Source organism: Elgaria multicarinata, chromosome 6 (assembly GCF_023053635.1).
Source record: "Elgaria multicarinata webbii isolate HBS135686 ecotype San Diego chromosome 6, rElgMul1.1.pri, whole genome shotgun sequence".
NCBI classification, from domain to species: Eukaryota; Metazoa; Chordata; class Lepidosauria; order Squamata; family Anguidae; genus Elgaria; species Elgaria multicarinata.
Genome location: NC_086176.1, coordinates 108,806,864 through 108,827,800, shown reverse-complemented (window position 1 = coordinate 108,827,800; position 20,937 = coordinate 108,806,864). Strand labels below are relative to the sequence as shown.

The window sequence follows — 20,937 nt, the reverse complement described above, 5'->3', positions numbered from 1 at the left end:
CAAATGCAGTGGAGCACACCAGTTGATATGCCAGTACCAATGGATATTGGCCTTGTGATGATTTAATCACCATTGTCCTCTGAATCCAATAAAAGGTAGTTAAAATATATTCTCTGAACAGTACAAATGTTACATTATTTCATTAAGAAGAAAAAGGAGTATATTGCAAATATCTCTCCACACTCAACTTTGAAAAGTAACTACAATGTAAAAGTAAGTATCATCACAAAATACATACCCAAACAAATTATGCTCATTGTTCATCTCTCTTTGGTTTAGGCAGAGAAAAGTTGGGTCAATCAAAACTTATTCCAACAATAACCTGTATCCTTCTGGATTGGGCCTCAATCCAAAATCAAATTTTGCCTCGAAAAGCCTTAACCAAATGAGCATGCCTCAACATCATTTTCATTTTCAGGTTAGGACCCATGACCTTCCTTATATTTGGTTACCAGATTTTAATAAAGGCCTTAGCATGTCTTCTTTAACCAGAATGAGCATCACATACTGCTAAAGAGTGGGGGTGATTATACCCTGGGAATCCACTCAAATTATTACTGTCCTGGAGTCCACAGTAACATTAATTCTCCTGTTGACCTTCAAAGCTTTTCACGGTCTAGCTCCTGCCTATCTCTCCTCTCTCATCTCACACTATTGCCCCGCTTGTGCTCTTCGCTCCTCTGATGCCATGCTTCTTGCCTGCCCAAGGGTCTCTACTTCCCTTGCTCGGCTTCGTCCATTTTCCTCTGCTGCCCCTCATGCCTGGAATGCTCTTCCAGAACACCTGAGAACTACCAACTCAATCACAGCTTTTAAAACACAGCTAAAAACTTTTCTTTTCCCTATAGCTTTTAAACTTTGAGTTTGTTCTGACTCTATACTGTTAGCTTCACCCTTCCCGGTGCCTGTTTACACTTCCCTGTGCCTGTTTGCATTCTCCTTCCCTTCTTATTGTTTACTACAACTTTATTAGATTGTAAGCCTATGCGGCAGGGTCTTGCTATTTACTGTGTTATCTGTACAGCACCATGTACATCGATGGTGCTATATAAATAAATAATAATAATAATAATTCATCCCTGCCCAAAAGACAGAAAGCAGGCAACAAATTAGAAGGGTGGGTGGGGAATGTGCTGAAGCTGATGGACAAAGACTCAAGGAGGAATGGAAAAGAGAGGCAACTAGGGAGTGTTTTACCTCAGGAGAAGAGGATTAACTGAGATGCAAGGAGAAAAAAATAGATCCAAGCCACATGTTTACTCCCTACATTTCTCTGTTGAGGTTTTAACCTTTGGGATGATCCTCCTTTAAGAAAACATAGTTAAAACTAGGTCCTAGAAACTCAATTTGGCTTGTCAGTCCAGGTTCTTTCCCTCCTCCCTTCCAAAACCCTCATCTTTACCCTCCCACCCTTTTCCTCCCATTCCCCCCCCCCCAAATGCCACATATGACATGAAAGGGCAACACCGAGTGAATTAAAGGTCACTTCTGGTGGAACCAGTTCCTTTGTGAGGACCCCCACAGGATTAAGTTTTCACATTCAGCTCCACATTTTATTTATATATATATATATCTGTCTCCCTCTCTCTCTCTTTTTCTTCCCTTGCCAAAAGAATCAAGTCACTGGCTCCAGGCTCCAGGCCTTCCTCCCACCCTGAACTGAGCCTCATTCATTAGCTTGAACCGCTGCAGTCCAACCAAGCCAGGAAGAAAAACAGCAAACATAACAAGTGAAAGAGAGACTCAGATTGGTTATTTTCAAGGGGGAAACACTTGCGCAGCGTGCCTCTCTCCCTCTCTCCCATGTATTTCTCTCATCATTCCAGGCTGGTCACCCTCCCACATCCTCTGGGCAACGCTATCCCCACACCTTCGTCATTCACCAGGGAGAGTACTTTCAGCCACATGAAGCAGAACGAAATAGTTTTTGTAGCTCTAAAAGACATCCCTTAAAGAAAACACCAGGCCCTTCTGAATTCTTCAGGTAAATTATGCGTACACACATACACACACACTGCACCATTTTTCTATTGCCACTGTTTTAAGATACCCTCTTAACAGCAAACACCCAATAATACCTTTCCAACAGAAATGGAGGGGACTTTAAAAGAGGGTGAGCTCGTCTGACACCTCAACTCAGTAAATCATTACCTTATGCCCTTCTGACTCTCACCAAATGGCTTTGGCCAACTAAAAGCCTTTTAATTCCCTAGCCTTAAATAGCTGCATATTGGAAACGGACACTATGCTTTACTCCAGAGCCAGAAACCTTTCAGTGTTGGATCACAGAAGACGACTCTACACATCATGCTACATTTTAGTAAAATGGCGTGTAGATGGACAATCAGATGGCAAGTTACTGGTTCAAAAAACCAACCAGGCAGCACTCTTTAAAGGCATACATAAGGCCTGTATGAAGCATACAGTGGGCTGCTTCAACACACTGCATTAGATTCAGTTAGTTATGCTTAGAGTATACCCACTGAAACCCATGAGACTTAATCTAGTCATGACTAACTTAAGCCCCAATGCTTCCCAAGCATGACTAAGTTCAGCTCCAACCCATTATGATCTCAGATACCCATGTGTACCTACTAAAATTGAGACACATGTTAATGTCCTTTTCACACTGTATACACCAAAGAAATACATTCCAAGGAAGAATGTGGATTAAAGCAAGAGTCCATTCACTCCAACATTCTGTCATCCAACCTGGCATGTCAGACAACTCTGAAAATTCCGAAGCATGGGAAAAATGTGATCGCTATCCCTTGTTTGTCCCACCATCGCACACTTGATATTCAGAGGTAACTGCCTTTGAACAAGGGAGTTCTGTTTAGCTGTTACGGCTAATAGCCACTGAACAGATTTGTTCTCCATTAATTTGTCAAATGCCTTCTAAACTAATGGCCACCACCATGAATGATGGTGACTCATGATGGACCCATAAGCTCCATAACAAATCCCATAAGTTAATGATGTGTTACAATTTATTTCCTTTTCTGTGTGCAAAAAAGTACTTGCTTCTGTCGGCGCTGAACCCACTCTGTTTGCTCTAACGTTTATAACTTTGGCCTTAAAATCATCTTTGATCTACACATTTTAAAAGTGTAATGTGTGAACTGGCCCTTATTTAACTCCAGAGCTGAAGGCTTGCCTGTACTGAACAACAGTGTTAGCTTCCAAACTGTTTTCCTGTGAGATATGACAGCTATCAGTGAAAAGGTCTGCAGGTGAATCTTCGTATCTCAAGGGGCCAGGTTGATAACTTTTAGAAGCCGTCTTTTGGGATAAGGTGAGAAGGCAACTCACCTATCTTTAAAAAAAATGCATGAAAGGGAAGACGGAATAAAGAAAAGGGAAGAGTATGTATACTTTTCTGTTAACCATCCTCTATTTAAACTTAGATAAGTTATTACAACTTTTCCTTGCAGATAAACGTAAAGCATCTTAAATGCCCATTAAAAGCTCATTAAAAGTCCTGTTTAAATACACTCTACAGCAACCTATCTCAAGTGTGTAAAGAGAAGAGAAAGTTAGCTTTGAAAAACTGCTAGAAATCCTGGGCACCTTCCCACCAAAGTTAAGCACTTTTTAAGTCCTCACATTTTCAATAGGTTAGAGTTAACCATGTCCTAAAATTTGTGCCACTGAAATAAATGGGACTTCAAAAACACTTAACTGTGGCTATATAGTATTCCCCTATTTCATTTTTTTTTCTTTTCACATTCAGATAGCGAGTGTTCAGAGGGAATCTGAACTTGGGGTTAATAACAAATCAGGCAAAATTCAAAACAAATGCTCCTTCGTGTGGCAATATTCAGCTTTTGTTTCAGAGTTTATGTAGCTCACCATTTCCTTTGTAAGTTGAAAACACTCCCCTACCCACATTAAACTAAATATCTACAAAGTGTCCAGTAAAAATATGAAAAGAGTTTAAAAGATTCCCTTTTTATTTTGAGGATTTTACCCTTTGACACTCTAAAGCTCCAAAACTCACCAAAAGACAACACACTAGAAGTATTGGATCTACTGAGTGCTGAATGCAGTGAACCCCCCCACACACACACACACTGAAAGCACCTTTTACTAATTCTTTCTGTGTTACCTAGAGAGCCCCTTAAGAAAGCATTCCACCACCAGGCAAGCTATGTTATTTCCTGCAGCCCCAAACCACCCGTCCCTCCTTCCCTCCCTTTCAGCAGCAGACCAGACAGACCAAGATGCTATCAATACACAAACCTTTCAAAAAGAGGCTCCCTTTAAAAGCTAGTACTTCCTTTGCTTATTTCATGTGGTATCCTGCGGAACTGAACCCCACCCTCTTGCATATTTCAATTTTTCTTCTTCTTTAAATCACCCAACATCCTTATTGTGTTCTTCTGATCTTTTCTCACTTTCTTTCTTTTTGCTTCGAGTTAACACTTTTGTTTCTTCCATAAGGTCAGCTTTCCAATAAGAAGGCCAGCTTGAGAATTAGAGCTACAACTTGCTTTAAAGAAAAAATAAAAGGGGGGGGAGGCCAGCCTTAACTGGCCGTCCCCTCATTCCCTCTCCTTCTGCTCATTTGATTAATTCTCATTAGGGCCCTTTGAACAAACAGAATACTCCCCTCTCAAATAACACAGGCAGGGTATATATTACACTAAAAGGAAAGCAAACAAGGCTCACTTAAATACAGTCATGCTGAATGCAATTCCTGGAGAGAAACACACACTTATATACACTTAAAGGAAGAGAACCTACATACTTCTGACATTCCAGTCGTATACTAATGAACGGAGTACAACCATTCCACAAACCATAAATCAAGCCAGGACACCTTGGCAAAGGAAAATTATCTTCCAAGAGGCACACGAGTCCAGACAGGTATTTTTTGGCATTCATAAAAAACATTTAAGGGCTGCACTAGGCATCTCAAGAGGAAGAGTCTCACGAGTAAAAAGAGGGAAGCACAAGACGGCTTTAAAAAAAAGGCCACCTCCTATGGGAGAGCAAAAGGCTTGGCTGCGTAAAAACTGACTGGATTTAAGCACCCTAACTGTGCACAGAATTGCAGTCATAAACATTACAAGCAAGTTAGAAGTCAAAGGGATCTTGGGGAACAACAGCTCTCCGAACCAGACCCTTTTATACTTCATCCCCAGAAGCTAGGTCTCAAGAAGTTCTTTTTCGAATCCTGGTCATTTCCAGGCACAAACAAACACACACACTTAAAAAGATGTGAGCCACCAAAACTTCTTACACCCCACCTTAATCACCTTAATCTCTGAAAGCCAGCCTGAACTTGCAACCTTGCAAAAAAACAGGAGTCTGCTCTGGCACACCCATACAGTGGACAGTATATAATTTAGCTCTCCGTACATAAATCATATAAGCAGACAGTGCCCTCAGCTAACTGCTGTGGTGTAACTACTAGTCTACTACCAGCAGTCCTTGACTAGGAACACAACCAGTTCATGAAAAAGGAGGATGGATATGAACTTGTTGGACCACAAAGCTAGTGTGAATGAAAGATGGCCCTGCTTCTTACTGTGTGAAAAATACTACACCATCACACAACACTGCTGGATGGCACTGATTTGAAAAGGGACAAGTCATATCATTAAAACAAAAAATAACATATGTGTTGTCCCAACTTCCATCAAATCACCAGGTAGCATCAGCAAAGTCCTACACACTTCATACTTGGTGGTAATCAAAGCTTGGAAATCCCAAGTCAGCTGTTCACCTGAACTCCTAAGAGTAGGATATTGGTACTTACAAAAACAAAATAGTTTTTTAGTTCTGCACATGGTGTGTGCCTAAGATCTGGTGTCAAGCTCCTAGAAGTCTAAAATAGTTGTTAACAGCCCTGGTCGTTAACATTCTATGGAATTGCAATTGAGGTTTCAGACAACTATCAAAGCAGAAACAAAGCTGATTCAAGGCATCTTGACAACTTATGGATTCTTTGCACTACCATCTAATGTCCGGCAACAAATGGAGGTCCATTGTCTGTTGGACATTTTCAGGCAAATGAGTTCTTCATTGTTCCCAGCATTTGTCAATGCAAAAGTTCTCATTCTTGGGAATTGGTTGGATCTGTGCCACTAATTCACAGAGGCAAATTCACTCCCCCTGCTATGATACTACATCATTGCAAATTACTCTGTTCACCATCACAGTGACATACATCTACAGGATTGGAGGGTTAGCCTTCTTAAATGGTTTTGAAACAAAAAGGGGGGGGGAGTACAACAGCACAGGTACAAATGAAATCCTGTTTCTTACCTGAAAGCCCCCCAGGGGCCAAATAATTAGTCCCCCCTGTCTCAGTGGAGGAAGGCACAGAGTCTGGACAACTTGCTGCAACAGAAAAGGGAAATGAATTAAGAAATAAGCATGACGTACCACCTAAACACACACATACACAGCTCACTGCAAACAATGTCTCCAGCCAAATGAAGCGCATTCCACAGGGTTTAGTAGGAAGTTATTACTAATTGTCTGCACAGAGACAGTGCAATTCTTCATGATACATCCACCCTAACTCATCACCCATGTCTAGGCTCCACTGTGCCACTTAATCACATTAGTCAATGAGCACAAGATTATAGACTGGCTGGAATCATCTCTCTCCCCCCGCCGCCCCCCGCCTTTCTTTTGTTGGGTTGGTTTTGTTTTCTTGCTAGTAGCTGGTTATTGAAATCCAACTTGCCATGCCTAAGCTGTAGATCAAGATCAGAAAGGATTTGAGTTGAGGTAGGGCGCCAACAATGCAAAAATTAAGGGGAAAGGGGGGAGGACACTCTGCCAAACACATTGTAATATTTTCCAAACTGTTTCTTTTTTTAAAAAAGAAAATGCTCCTATTTGCTTACTAATTCAATATTTCTGGAACAAGATTTCTAAACGTGAATTGTTAACATGGCCTCTGACTATACAAAGTTAAGCCATGCAGTATTAACGACACAACTGTACAGGCATGAAGGTGGACACACATTTTACAGCCATCCCCTCTGCTCCCACCCCAAGGAATTGTTTTCCAAGAACTTACTCCTGAAGAGACAGGGAAAGAACACGTGTTATGTGTGCGTATGAGACTGTGTAATCTCATTTTATCAGAGTCAAGTATAACCCTGAACAGGAATATACAGTTTAACAGGATACACTTAATCAAACTGAAAACAATGGGGCAGACAGGAAATTGAGTTACTTGTGAAATACTGTATACTATACACTTTCTAAATGTACAGCGTTTTCTGTGTTTTAAGGAAACAGCTTTAAAAAAATAAAAACTTTTTTTAATATGGCATTTATGTTTTTCAACTTGTTCTACTTAAAATACTTCATCTTGAGATTGCCATTGATCACAGACCTAGTTCTCACGGAGTCTGGGCTGCATCACTTCAGAATGGGGGGTTCTAATATTAAGTAGATAACAATGGCTACATTCACACCAAAAACTAACTGAGAACTCCAGAGAATCCTAGCCTAACATTCAAGAGTTCTCCCACTTGGCTTTTTTTGTCTGTCTCTTCTGCCAAGATTCTTGTTCATGCATTGGTTATTTCTCAGTTGGACTACTGCAACCTTCTTCTCACTGGCCTTCCTTCTTCTCACATCAGTTCGTTGGTTTCTGTTCACCACTCTGCTGCTAAGATCATCTTCTTGGCTCGCCGCTCTGACCATGTTACTCCACTTCTGAAATCTCTTCATTGGCTTCCAATTCACTTCAGAATCCAATACAAACTTCTCCTGTTGACCTACAAAGCTTTTCACTGTCTAGCTCCTTCCTATCTCTCCTCTCTCATCTCACACTATTGCCCCGCTCGTGCTCTTCGCTCCTCTGATGCCATGTTTCTCACCTGCCCAAGGGTCTCTACTTCTCTTGCTCGGCTTCGTCCATTTTCTTCTGCTGCCCCTTCCGCCTGGAACGCTCTTCCAGAACATTTGAGAACTACAAGTTCAATCGCAGCTTTTAAAGCTCAGCTAAAAACTTTTCTTTTTCCTAAAGCTTTTAAAACTTGATTTTGTTCTGACTTTTATACTGTTAGTTTTACTCTACCCTGTGCCTGTTTGGTGCATTCTCTTCCCCTTCTTATTGTTTTATTATGATTTTATTAGAATGTAAGCCTATGCGACAGGGTTTTGCTATTTTATTGTTTTACTCTGTACAGCACCATGTACATTGATGGCGCTATATAAATAAATAAATAAATAAATAAATAATAATAATTGGCTCCTCCTGCCAGCTTGAGTGGCTATATCAACTAGGAACTCACCAGCAAGAACAAGCTTAGTTCTTGAACCAGGATTCCTAGTTTGCGGCTTCTGCAACAAGCTGGAATCACAAACCAGGGTTTGTTTTTGGTTATCATACCCTGGCTTGCTCAGGACTGACACGCCAGGAGCCACGTTTGAATGTAACACTAAGCTTTTTCTTGCTACAAAGTTCCCTGATTGTTTTACACGGGCATGAGCCAAGCAGAAGACATCTAGCAATGCTTCTCTTGAACAGTAGGCCAGGGTTTTATGGAATTCTGGCTTAAGTGTTTTGTGTGAACCTGGACACGGAGAGCTTAAGGTATTAAGGCCTACAATATGTTCCCAACCGCACATTGTACAATTTTCAGCCCCCATGTCAAAATGAAGCCCCTGTCACTTTATAAAATGTGTGGCTAACCCTAATTCTGATACTTCTTGCCTAGTAGAGTTTGGAATCATCTGATTTAGGGCCGTGGGTCACGCTGCTAACAGAGACCCAAGATGCCCTTTCCAGTACCGGAGACAACATTGCTATGTGTAAACCTCTAGGGAAAAAGGGAAGAAAGAGGATCTCCAAAGGTAAAGTGGGAGGAAGACACAGAGGACAGCAATGTGAATAAAAGAGTTGGATAATAGACCATACTCTTTTAACCCAGACGGACTAAAATGAAACAAATGTGAATACCTGACCCAGTTTTTTTAAGCACATCATCATCATTATTATTACTATTATCATCATCATCATCATCATCGAATTACAGTTAGTTTTTTGGAAGAGTGGTGCAGTGGATATGCATTGAATTTGGACAAGGGAGAACAGGGATAAGAACCCCTGCTCAGCCAGGAAGCAAACTGGACAATTGTGGGTGGGTCAGTCATCCTTTTTCAGGCTAACCTAGTTCACAGAGCTGCTGCAAAGATAAAATGGGACTGTTATATACATCACCCTGGGCTAAATGGAAGGCCAGGATGCAAAGGTGATAGATAAATAAAAAGACAGACAGCACTCTGTTGCACAAACAAGAAGACGCTGAAAAGGTAGCTAATAGTTTGGATAAAGTAACTCTATTATGTAAAAATTCAGTTAAACAGATCAGCCTGCCTCAAACTAGTCCAAAACATCTGGAGGGCACCAGGTTGGGGAAGGCTGCTCTAGAGAATTCCATCAACAGAATTCCTTCTAACTGCACTACTATTCACAAACACTTACTTGATTTGACCTCTTTTATGTCAAAGCTATCTACAGCTTCCTCTCCCAGTGAACTATTTTGAAGTAATTTTGGCTCTACTCTTCAAAGACTGGCAGAGACTTGAAATACTATTATGGGTATCCCATTTCCCTACTCTGGAGTTCAGGTAGTTCCACTACCGTTTGCATTCATGAACCTTCCCACTTATCCAATTCCCAAAACAAAATTGCTGCTTGAATCAGTAGCTCCAAAAAGTGATGGTCTTTTTAAAATTTTCACCTTCAAAATCAAATTGAGGTATACGGTGCCACATAATGGATTCATTTTGATTTTCCTTGTTGCAAGTACCTATGCACATATATACACTTTTGCTACATTTTTTAGTAGTACATATTTTTAAAAGTAGTGTGCATACTGGTCTAGAATTCCTTGGACAGCACCATCTGCTTCCAAAAACTCAGGGCGGGTTGAGTTCACATGATCACTGCAATATCAAGTGATGGTCTGCATGTGTGAATGTACTATCACAGGACCTAACAACACAAACAGAACTTTCATACCACTTGAAATATTCTAGAGTAATCAAGCACAGAAAAATAAATCAAGCGACATTGGTGTGTGTGTAGATCTGCTGCGGTTTCACCCACCAGATTCCAACTGGGTGCCTCATACCATCATGTGGAACTCACAGTGCCAACTTCTCTCCCCACCCACTCTGAGAACCCTCTACTAATATGAATTAACACTTCTACTGTCTTGACAGCCATGCATAGCATTGCTGATTCACTTCTTTGCCTTACCTAACCTCTCTGTAAAACTTGTCTAAAAGTACATATTTGCATATCTTATTAGGTTGATCTAAGGATCCCTAAATTATTTTTTTACAAAGCCTATGTGAAGCCTTGATCAGGAAGGTCATTTCACAAGCATATCCAATTCAAATCAACTGCACAGGATCCAAGCATATTGGTCTTCCAAATGCAATTCCTGATGTCAAAGTGGCCATGTCAAGAGCAGGGCTGGAAAAAGGTTTCAAATTCCTGAACACCAACATGATCTAGACCAGAGCTTTCCAAACTGTGTGTCGCGACATGTTAGTGTGTCGCCTGCAGTGGATAGGTGTGTCGCGCGAACGTATTACAATTTATGTATTTGTCTGTATCTCTTATAAGGCGTTAGTTTAACCTCCGGTTTGCTAGTAAAACTGAATTACTGTGTCGCAAAATGATGCATGTCTAAAAAGTGTGTCACCAACATGAAAAGTTTGGAAAGCTCTGATCTAGAATTTCCAATGGGGCCTGATTTCCATTTAAAGCTGTGGGGGGAGGAGCTAGGTCTGGCCCTTGAGTGCTGGATCATAAAAGATTTTTTTTAAAAAAATGTTATTTCTACCATGAATTACTGCAAAGGTAATGATTCAATTTTTTGTGAACTGCCCAGAGATCTTTGGCTACTGGCAGCATAGAAATGAAATGAAATAAATAAATTTACTGTCAAGAGAAATAACACTACTTGTTGATTCTAACAGATGAGATCATTTTCCTGAAGTTTTCCTCATTCAATATTTGGACCATCCTGACCTTGACTGGTATTTAAACATTATCTCATGTTATAGCTCACAATTGTTACTATTAACCTGCCCAACTAGATGTACTTCCCCTCTGAAGAGACCACAAGCAGCCATCTTGATCAGCATCCTGTTCCACAAAGACCTCACAAAACAGATCTACCCCTCCATTTAAAAAAATTTCGACATACAAAAGTTCAGCAAGTCCAGTTTCTCACGCCATGATGCTGCCCTGACCCAACTTATTCCTTCCCTTGACTAAGAGCCAGTCTATGAGGAAGAGCCAGAGTGCCTGCAGCACTATGGTAAGCGAAACCAGACCTATCAAGCATCTCCTTTACGCAGAAAAAAAATACTGTGGTAAGAAGGAGGGGAAAAGGGAAAGGATTCATAGCCTTCATACAGAGGGCAACAGGTAACCTATATATATATTATTTGCCCACCCATAAAGGTCAATTAAGTCACAACTGCTGGACATGTATTTATTCTCTGATGTTCCCATTTTGGAGTTGCTAATCTCAAGCGTGAAAAGAACACTGCTAGACTGGGCTTTTGAAAATATATATAGATGAAGAGCTGTTTTTCCTGGCCTTCATGTTTCTGAGCCTCTAGCACATAGCTTCAAACTTTTTTCCATATCAGTGTGAGCTCAAAACGTTTTTTTAAAAATGAATGCTAGTATAGGTCAGTAAACCTACACATTGTCTCTGGCACCCTTAGAAACTTCTTTGCTATTAACAGACTGCCATCTATCTAGGCAACCTTCCTGAACCTGGTCCCCACACACACACACACACGTTTTGGGCTTCAAACCTTAACAGCTCCATTCAGCATGGGCAACTGTCAGGAATGCTAGTAGCTGTGGTCCAAAATATCTGGAGGGCACCAGGTTGGGGAAGGCTAGTCTAAACAACAATCAACATTTCCCTTTCTTTGGTTAATATTGCTCTATAACCAAAAGAGAAGCATCTACCTTCCCATATGAACTGATGAAAAATACTGTGCAACTCTAAACTATGAATAGTTCTATCCCGACCCCAAATGGCCCAGCTAAAAAAAGTACAGAAAGGCTTGAAATTTACTTCATACGAAGATTCCCTCATCTACGGAGTTTCAAGCAAACAATATTTAACTTTGAGGTTTAGGAATGTGGGGAAACTTACATTCACAGCAGAAACATACAAGTGATATACAGACACTATACATCACTCACTCACTCACTCTCTCTCCTCACAATGGCCTTGATTAAACAGGAAGTTAAATAGGAGTCAGAGGTTGTAATAACCACCTGCAATGACAGACTTATGGGATATTTTTGTCTCCGTAGTTCCACGTGCTACAATAGTCAGAGTTCGACTGCCAAATGAACTTCCAGGAGGGGAGGGGGGCTTTGGTTTGAGCAACTGAGGTCTTCTTTTTTTTTCACATTTCCGACTGGCTCCATTAATCACTTCCCATTGGCCGATACAGAGAACTTTCCCTTTCAAAATGGCACATTCAAGTTTTGTGGCTTTCTCTGTTTACACACAGTTTTGCTACCTTGTGTCAACACTTGCTAATGAATAAATATATCACTCCACCAACTGAGAATGAGGCCCTGGCAACGGCAGACTGGATGTTTAAACTTCTGCTAATAGATTTATCCTAGCATCTTTACCGGAAACCAAATGGCAGACCCTAAACCATTCTTTCCAACAGCTACATTAATGCCAGCTATTCAGCACTCTTTCCAGATTCCCTTAGGTCTGTGTAACAGAGGCAGCAATAAGGAATAAATAAATAAACAAACAAAAAAAAAGAATAAAAATCTTAACACCCCAATCCAAAGAACTTTACTTGGAAGTAAGTCTCACTGGCTTTAGTGGAACATTTGTCCAAGCAGGTGTTTTTGGGGTACCTTGGGAGTAAGCCTGATTGAACTTAGGGGGTGGGTGTCACTTCAGAGCAAGTAAGCAGGGGGTCAGGCAACGTAACTCTGAAAGTTACAGACAGGTAACCCTTATTTGTCATTTAGACTGCACACTTGAATGGTACACTTGGCCAGAGGTCCCAGGGGCATTGGGAGGAACTTCATTTCAAGTGGAAATGCAGTCTGGTCCCCTCCATCAGCCAGAGAAGAAGCTATAGGGAGCTTGGTTCCTCACTCATTGCCAGAAAGAACACTCTAGTCCAATTGCCCCCGGACTGCAGAAGTGAAGAGTGGGCACACTTCAAGTTTACAGGATCTTCTTGGGACCCGCCATCCACCCTAGAATCCCAAGATCCACTGAATGGAGCCACATGTAAAATAGTGGCTCAGAAAGAGAGGCGGACACACACTTAGAATTATAGAACAAGGCACCTCTAAGTGAATCTCAGGCTACGAATTTTATTTTCCATTATCAGAATTAAGATCACAGTCTTTTCACACAAAAAGCCATTCCTGCTCCCCCCCCACCCCAGTTTTCTTCATTTTAGCAGGGAGTTGCTACTATAGTTATAAACACTTCGGGAGTCACAAATCCTTGGTGATCTACTGCAAATCACCCAGAGAACAACTAATAGATCCTAATCTACTTTTTGTCCATCCCTGAGCTAAAGGAACAAAGGCACCTGGGTCCATTGCAGTACCTCTATCCAAGCCAAGACCAACAGCAAGGGGAGTTTGTTCAGGAATCATCAAACTGATCTATGTCCCTTCCACTCTCCTTCCCTTATGTGTTTTTTTGGCTTTAGTTTGTAAGGTTGTAGCAGAGACTCTCATAATTTTAGCGAAAGGAGCCAGAGACAACATTGATCTGAAAAGCAGGATAAATAAGTGGTTTTCTGCTTTACAAACAGAGAAACTGAGGATGAAGGACAGTGACTTGCCCAAGGCCCATTCATCAGTAATCTGAATCCAGGTCTCTCAGGTCAGTCTCCACTGAATTCGCTACTATGCTACCTCCAATATCAGGGGCAGTTGCTGGGGAACATGAACAGAAGGGTGCTATTGTACTCATGCAATACTTGTGGGTTTCCCACAGGCAGCTGGCTGGGCACCTGTGTGAACAGAATGCTGGACTAGATAGGCCTTTGGTCTGATCCAACATGACTCTTGTTATGTTCTTATTATGCCATCTATTACAGCAGAGATGCTCAGTGAAACAACCAGCAAAAGTAACATCACCATGTGACACTGTATGCGTAGGAAGAGCCTGCAGGATTCCTATCAGTAAGTGTCAACACCAGGGCTTAAGAGCAGGTGCTTTCCTTTTTCCCACAGGAATTAATGGCACCCATTCACTTATATGGGAGAAAATAAAGGAGTACCTTTGAAGATGCCATTGAGGTGGGGGGGGGTAAAACCTGCTCTTTGCCCCCGAGTGACCTCAGCCATCAAGCAAAGCTCCTGCTCCTTATGCAATCCCATCTTGGGATCTGTTTCTTGTTCACACTACAATGTGAAAGAATATTGGGAACTTGCTTTGTTATTCTGTTGCAGCAAAACCAAGAGACTTGTGGCACCTTAAAGACTAACCAATCTCTTCTGGCATAAGCTTTTGTGGACTTTGCCCACTTCATCAGACTTCATGCTGTACCCACAAAAGATTATGCCAGGATAAATCAGTTAGTCTTCGAGGTACCACAAGTCTCTCTGTTATCCTTGGAGTGGTGTGGGTCTATCAGAAACTATTCACTATTACTTGTTAAAGCAAGTCATAAATAGTATGCTACAAGGACTGTAAAGCCTTGTAATATTATCTAATGTAAAAAGTATTTTATCCCTTTGCAACCCTGTTCAGTTAATAGACAATTTGGCCTGCTTGCGTAAGCCATAAACCTATATTACTCACATGTGTTACGGTGGGGGGGGGTGGGGGTGGGGGGAGCCTCCCTTTTGAAAGCAAATGCAAGTAAGATAACAGGCAACTCATGCAATGCATTTTTACTCAGAAGTAAGAAGAACCACTGTGTTCAATTATGTTTCCTTCCTGCACTGGACTATGGCCCAAAAGAGAGATAAATGTCAGGGCACAAAATAAGATACATGGCACAAAGACAATAGGCCACTAGATCAAATTATTACCAATTACAATACTTTGCATTTCTGTGGTGCTTTCAAGTGGTCAAAGTGGTTTGCATGTGTTATCTTGATGTAATTCTTCTAACGATCTTGTTAAGGGAAGTCAGTATTCTTTGCCCCCCTATTGCAGTTAGGGAGACTGAGGCTGAGTGAGAGAGGATTGCCTAAGAGACCTCCTAGTGAATTCATGGCAGAGGCAACACTGAAACCAGAGACTTCCTGATGCAATCTACACCACACCAGATCTCACATTGCACTTTACAAAGGTCCCTACCTATAAGGAGCTGAAAGCCTAAACTGGAATCAAAGACTGGCTGAACTTCTGAAAAGACAAATAGTTACACTTCATAACCCTAGAGATTAATCATGTTTAAATTTATGAAACTAACCAGATTCAGAGGACTAAATAATTAACCCTAGTTGCTGTTTTGGGATGTTGGGGGAGAGCTGATGGGAGAGGTTAGTTGCAGCCTGAAGTTGGTCCTTTACAAAGAAGTCTATTCTTAAGCACAGTAACTTACTGACTTGCCTGACGATCAGGATATAATCAATAAACACAACTGCTCTGCAATCTGTGTTATGGTTCATTAATCTTCGGGAGAGATACGAAAATTTTCACTAACCTCCCCCCCATCTCTTTTCCACAATGCCAGCCTATTTATCTAGCAGAGGGTGAGCCTGCTGCCAGCCAAAAGTTTATGCAGACAACCACAACAGCGTTTGGTGCCAGCCTCGAACGGGCTTCTGCCCTGGCACGCTGCCACCCAATTACAACCAACAAGCATGCAGAGAGAACTGTGCTAAAAACATCTTATGTGCCTCTTCGTAATTTTTCTTTAGAGTCTATTTGTGCTAAACTATAGAGGATTATAAAAATAAGGGAAATTAAATACCGAATAGAACATTTGAGGAAACCCACATTACTTGAAATGCACTAATTCCATTATTCATCAATTAAATATAAATAGGTTCCTAGTGCTCCTTTTGCTGATCCTCTTAACATTATGGGCAAAATATTAGAATGATGTGAAGCCATGTGTTTTCTATTTGCAACGTAAATAGAATTTTACATCTTACTGTTTTTTAAAGAGGTTGGGAAATTTGGGTTATAATCCTATGCATACTTAACTTGGAAGTCAATTTCACTGAACTCAGTTGATCTTACTTCTGAGTAAATATGCCCAGGAGCAGGTGAAAATCAATTGCTTTGTCCTACGGAACTTCTGGTGTTGGGACTTACACACAAATATATTTAATTCTCAGTCAGACTGGAAAAAAAGCCCTGTTGACTTGAAAGGAACTTTACTTTCAAGTAAGGAAGGCAGACTTACAAAATCAGCTGCAGGATTCCTGTAAAGTCTGATAGGTTTTAAGAACAAAGGCTAAAATCCCAGCGTCCACACTTACGAAGGAATAAATCCCACTTATCTTAATGAGAATTGCTCATGATTAACTATGTAGGAGTGTTACAAAAGCTGGCAGCAAATAAGAGCTGAAAAAGCCAAATAAACCAGTGAATCAATAATAATAATAAATAATAATACAAAAGAATAAAAAGGGGTTATGGCAATGCAGGACCCAAAAGAATCTCAGTTCTCAAGTTTCCCATCCCAAAAAATTTGGTTTGTTTAAAAACAGCCTACTTACCAGTTGGTTTGAGAAAATCCATTGGGTATCTGGAGTAGGGTGGAGGAGGAGACTCTGAAATTAGAAAAATACAGAGAAAATAAAAGCAGAGCCATGAGAAGAGAGAGGGAGAAGAAGAAGGGGGGGAAGAAAAGATAGGAACTTATGATAACAGTGGCATTCTTGTAGCAAAACTGTTTGTCTTAGCTCTGGGGGTTGGAGGCAGGGCAGGCCAGGCGGCGATTGCCTTGATATTTAACTGTCAGATAAACAAAGGGCCCGGGCTGGCGCCAGTCTCTGTGCTATCTACTCTTCTGGCTGTCTCGACCGGGGCCTCTTTGGCTGGGCTGAACACTCCAGCTCTGGAAATCACCAACTGATCCCGGCTCCCTGATAATCCCAGGCTAGCTAGCTGCATGCACATTTAACATTTCGCAGAAAGCCAGGGGAAGGGAAGAGGGGGAGAAAAGAGGCAGAGACACACCATTCGGACTCACATTTTCCTCCCACTTAAGCCCACTCCTCCTCCCCCCCCGCCCCCAATTCCTGCAAAGCAGCCTGCACAGTGGATGGTTTTCTTAATACACCAAACTATGCCAAAGTTTGCAAGCGATTGCAATGTTTTCAGGGGAGGAAGACAGGAAAACGGGGCCGGGGGAAGGGGGAGAGTAAAGCGTTTAGCTTCTTAAGACCAGGGAGGGGGAGTCACTTAAAGGGGCTTAAAACATGCCACAGCATTTATCTTACCCCCCACCCACCCCTCAATACAGACTGAACTTCAATTAAAAAGAGAAAAGTTTGCACTGACATTTTCATGCATGCTGTCCGAGATTTTCTCTTTCTCTCTCTTCCCCCCCCTCCCCTCCCAATTTGTAAACCAAGAGGCAGCTTGGTAGGAGGAGGGAAGGAAGCAACATTGCAAACTCCTGCCTGGAAATTATGTGTTCTCTTTTATATTATAGAGGCAAAGGAGGGCTGAGTGGGGGAATACTGAGGACAACTAGCCAGGATTACTTTTGCAAACCTCAGGCTGACTGGAGATTTGTGTATTAAAACAGAAGATCCGGGGATGGATTTTCCAAAACCAATCAGATCTTTTTTATTCATGCACGGTGCACTACAGCTTCTTTGCATAATGCAAAATCCACACTGGGCAAACGTGTATCATTTGAAGAATGTTGGCTGTCAGATCCTGATCACTTAAAACAATGCCCCAGATTTTTCTGTGGTTTTTCTTTTTCTTTTTTTGCAGAAAAACATTCTAATATTACATTGCAGGCTTCATTCGCTCCTCCATTACTGGCTTCCCTTAATTGTAGACCTACAGTAACTTAAAACGTATACACAAACACGCAGAATTCAGCAGGTTTGCAAATCGAAAGGCTGCCCGATGTTAATCACATGCAAACTCACTCTCTCCACCACACCCCCGAGTTCTATTAAAGCTAAAATTAAAACTCCCCCTGGGAATCCTGTTTTAATATTGCTTTTTTTTTAAAAAAAAAATGTATTTACTTTTCTTCCCTTATTTTTTTCTTAAGACGAACATGCAGACCGTATGGGAAGTTTCTCTTGCTTCGGTGGTGCGTCAAAACTTGGGTCTTTATACGACAAAAAAAAAAGTGTAATTGACAGGTGTACGCTTTGATGTCGTGCACTGTCGAAAATTAGGTCCCTGGTCTCAAAATGATTGGCCCCTTCAACCCAGAACATAACGTAACATTCCCCAATGGGACATAAATACTGGAAGTTGCCTGGTGCAAGGAACTGCCTCCGGATCCGATCCACACCACCAGGAAGAACAATCCCAAAGTGATGAAGGCAGACTGTCTCCATTATTTTATTTTTTTGACCGTGCAAAACGTACACACACACACACACACACACATATAGACACATGGACAGAACACACCGATGCAGTACAAGATGCAGCCTTGGGGGTAGGGGGAGGGGAGAGAATAAAGTTTGTGCCTACCTAGTTCACAGAGCCTGCTGAGGTGGTAAGGGTTGCAGCAGACCAAGTCCGGGTGAGTTTTCCCATAGGATTCACAGCAACATAACCTCTTGACTTCCGAACAATGCCTGAGATCGGGCCACCGAAAGACTTTACACAGCAGTAGAGGGAGAGAGTACCAGTGCTGACCCAGCTTGGAGTCCACCTTGCTGGGCAACAGGAGGCAAGAGGTCCTAGTGCCTCCCCGGGACTCCACGGCTTGTAGGAGGCCCTCCAAGTGCTTCTCCTTCAGCCTCTTCAGCACCGAGTGGGTCAGCGCTTTCAATTCAGCCTCCGATCCGATGTGTGCCTTGGCGAGTTTCCCCGACTTGCCCATGCAGCAGCCCCGGCTACCTCCGCCGCCGCCGCCGCCTCCACCCCCGGTCCCATGCGCCCGGCTGTCCGCGGCTCCTTCTCCAAGTTCGCCGCCTTCCTCCTCCCCGCCGGGCGCACGGCTCCGCCAGAGTCTTCGGACGAGCACCGATCGTTTGGTCCTGAACATGCGGGACGAGAAGAAGGTTCCCCGGCTAAAAAACGGGCATGTCGTCCGCAACTCATGAAGAATCCGGGATCCGAGTCCAGGCAGCCAGTATAAGCAGCCTGAAATGATTGGGATGAAGTGGGAACAGAGGACGAATGCTGATGGCGGCGGCGGCGGCGGCCGCGCTGCTGTTGCTGATGCTGGTGGAACCGGTGCAGAAGCAGCCAAGGCAATCTGAAGCATACGCCAGTCTCTTAAACGGCTTGGGTTTAATTCCCCCTTCGTCTCTCCTTCTCGTTTCGCCCTCTTCAAAAATCCTTCTAAATCCACAAGGGGGGGGGAGAGAATCCCTACAGTTTATTTAAAGGAAGTGCGTGGGCTTTCTCTCCCCCCCACTAGGGAAAAAAAAACCAGTGGAGCAAAAGAGGGGGGGGAAGGGTATCAGGATAATACCCCCCCTCAAAAAAAACCAAAAAAAAAACAGGAACAACACAGGAGATGGAAATATTTTCTTCTGGGGTGGTTCAAACAGAAGCAAACTATCAGGTTGCGGATGATGGTGAGGGTTGTTTTCTCCCTTAAGCCCCCCTCCTCCAAAACAAAGCAAAAATATATTGCAGAAGCCCAAAGGCACAAGATTTTAGATCCCTGGTGATCCAAAGTAGGTGCTAAATCCAGCCGAAAGGAAAGGTTCAGACGCCGGGAGCGGGGGGGGGGGGGGCAAAATCGTATTTAGAAAGGCGATGGGGAGGTCGAGCCGCACACGCCAAAAAAAAAAAAAAAGAATTGTCGAGAAGAATTTGGGTTTGGACGTTTTGCAGAAAAGAAGAAAAAAGCTGTGATCGAAGCAAATCAGAATCCACAGCAAGGGCAGAAACGCATCCAAAGATTCTTAAAAGCCCGCTCCTTTCCGTCCTGAGATCAGCTTTTATTTGCGTGTGTGTTTCTTCTTCGGAAAGCAAGCATTGCGCGGACAGACCTCTTGTATCTCCGGCGCAGCCACCAGCAGCACCTTGATCCGGTTGCTCCCAGGAGGCGTCTGTCTCGCCCTTCCTCAAGCGCTTTGATCTCTCTGCCGCTGCTTCTCCTTCGAGACGGCCTCCTGGCTGCTCGCTGGATTCCTTTTCCCAGACGGGGGAGTTTCGAGACGCGAAATCAAAGTTCCACCCAGCGGGCCCCCCCTTTTTTTCCCCTTCTTCTTTTGGGGAGGGGGAGGGAGGTAGGAAAGAAGGAGGGGAAAGCGAGCGAGCGAGCGGGAGAGGAGAGGGGAGGGGAGGGGAGGAAAGGACGACGAGGATAGTAATAATAATTAAAAGGGGGGGAGAAAGGAAGCAGTGAGAAGTTGACCGAGGATGATCTTTTTAATGACAGGAGGCTGGAAGTGTCGCCAGCCCCTCCGTCTCTGGAGCAATGCAGCTCTCAGCTCCTTCCTCCGGCGGCTGGGTGTGCAATTCGCCGTCCTCCTGCCGCTGCTGCGCCTCCTCCTTCCAGTTTCTGCATCGCTTCTCTCCACGCACTCGCGCACACACACACACACACACACAGCCGAAAGGGAGAAGGAGGGCGGAGAGCCGGGTGGGGAGGGGGGGTGAGAGAATCCACCCAGCTCTTTTCGCCCGGGCTGGTTCTTTTTTTTTTCTCTCTCTCTCTCCTCTCTCTCTCTTTTTTGGCTAGGTTTTGTTTTTGCCTTGCTTTTTCCGCTCCCTTCTTCCTTTTCCAACGCAGAAGGAGAGGTTGCTCGCGCCCTCTCTCCTCCTCCTTCCTTCCTTCCTTGGGGAGCCGACC

At 42.9% G+C, this 20,937-nt stretch overlaps 1 protein-coding gene across 1 annotated transcript in view; it reads right to left on the bottom strand.

The window, feature by feature from the left end:
• Nucleotides 1-20,653, bottom strand: part of SMAD7 (SMAD family member 7) — a 52,724-nt gene extending 32,071 nt beyond the window's left edge. Inside the window, exons 1-3 of the mRNA XM_063128263.1 lie at nucleotides 18,654-20,653; nucleotides 16,700-16,753; nucleotides 6,274-6,348 (exon numbers count right to left, since the gene is read on the bottom strand). Of these exons, the coding sequence (XP_062984333.1) occupies nucleotides 6,274-6,348; nucleotides 16,700-16,753; nucleotides 18,654-19,395 (871 nt within the window). The 5' untranslated portion in view covers nucleotides 19,396-20,653. The remainder of the gene's footprint in view (nucleotides 1-6,273; nucleotides 6,349-16,699; nucleotides 16,754-18,653) is intronic.
• Nucleotides 20,654-20,937: the final 284 nt, after the last annotated feature.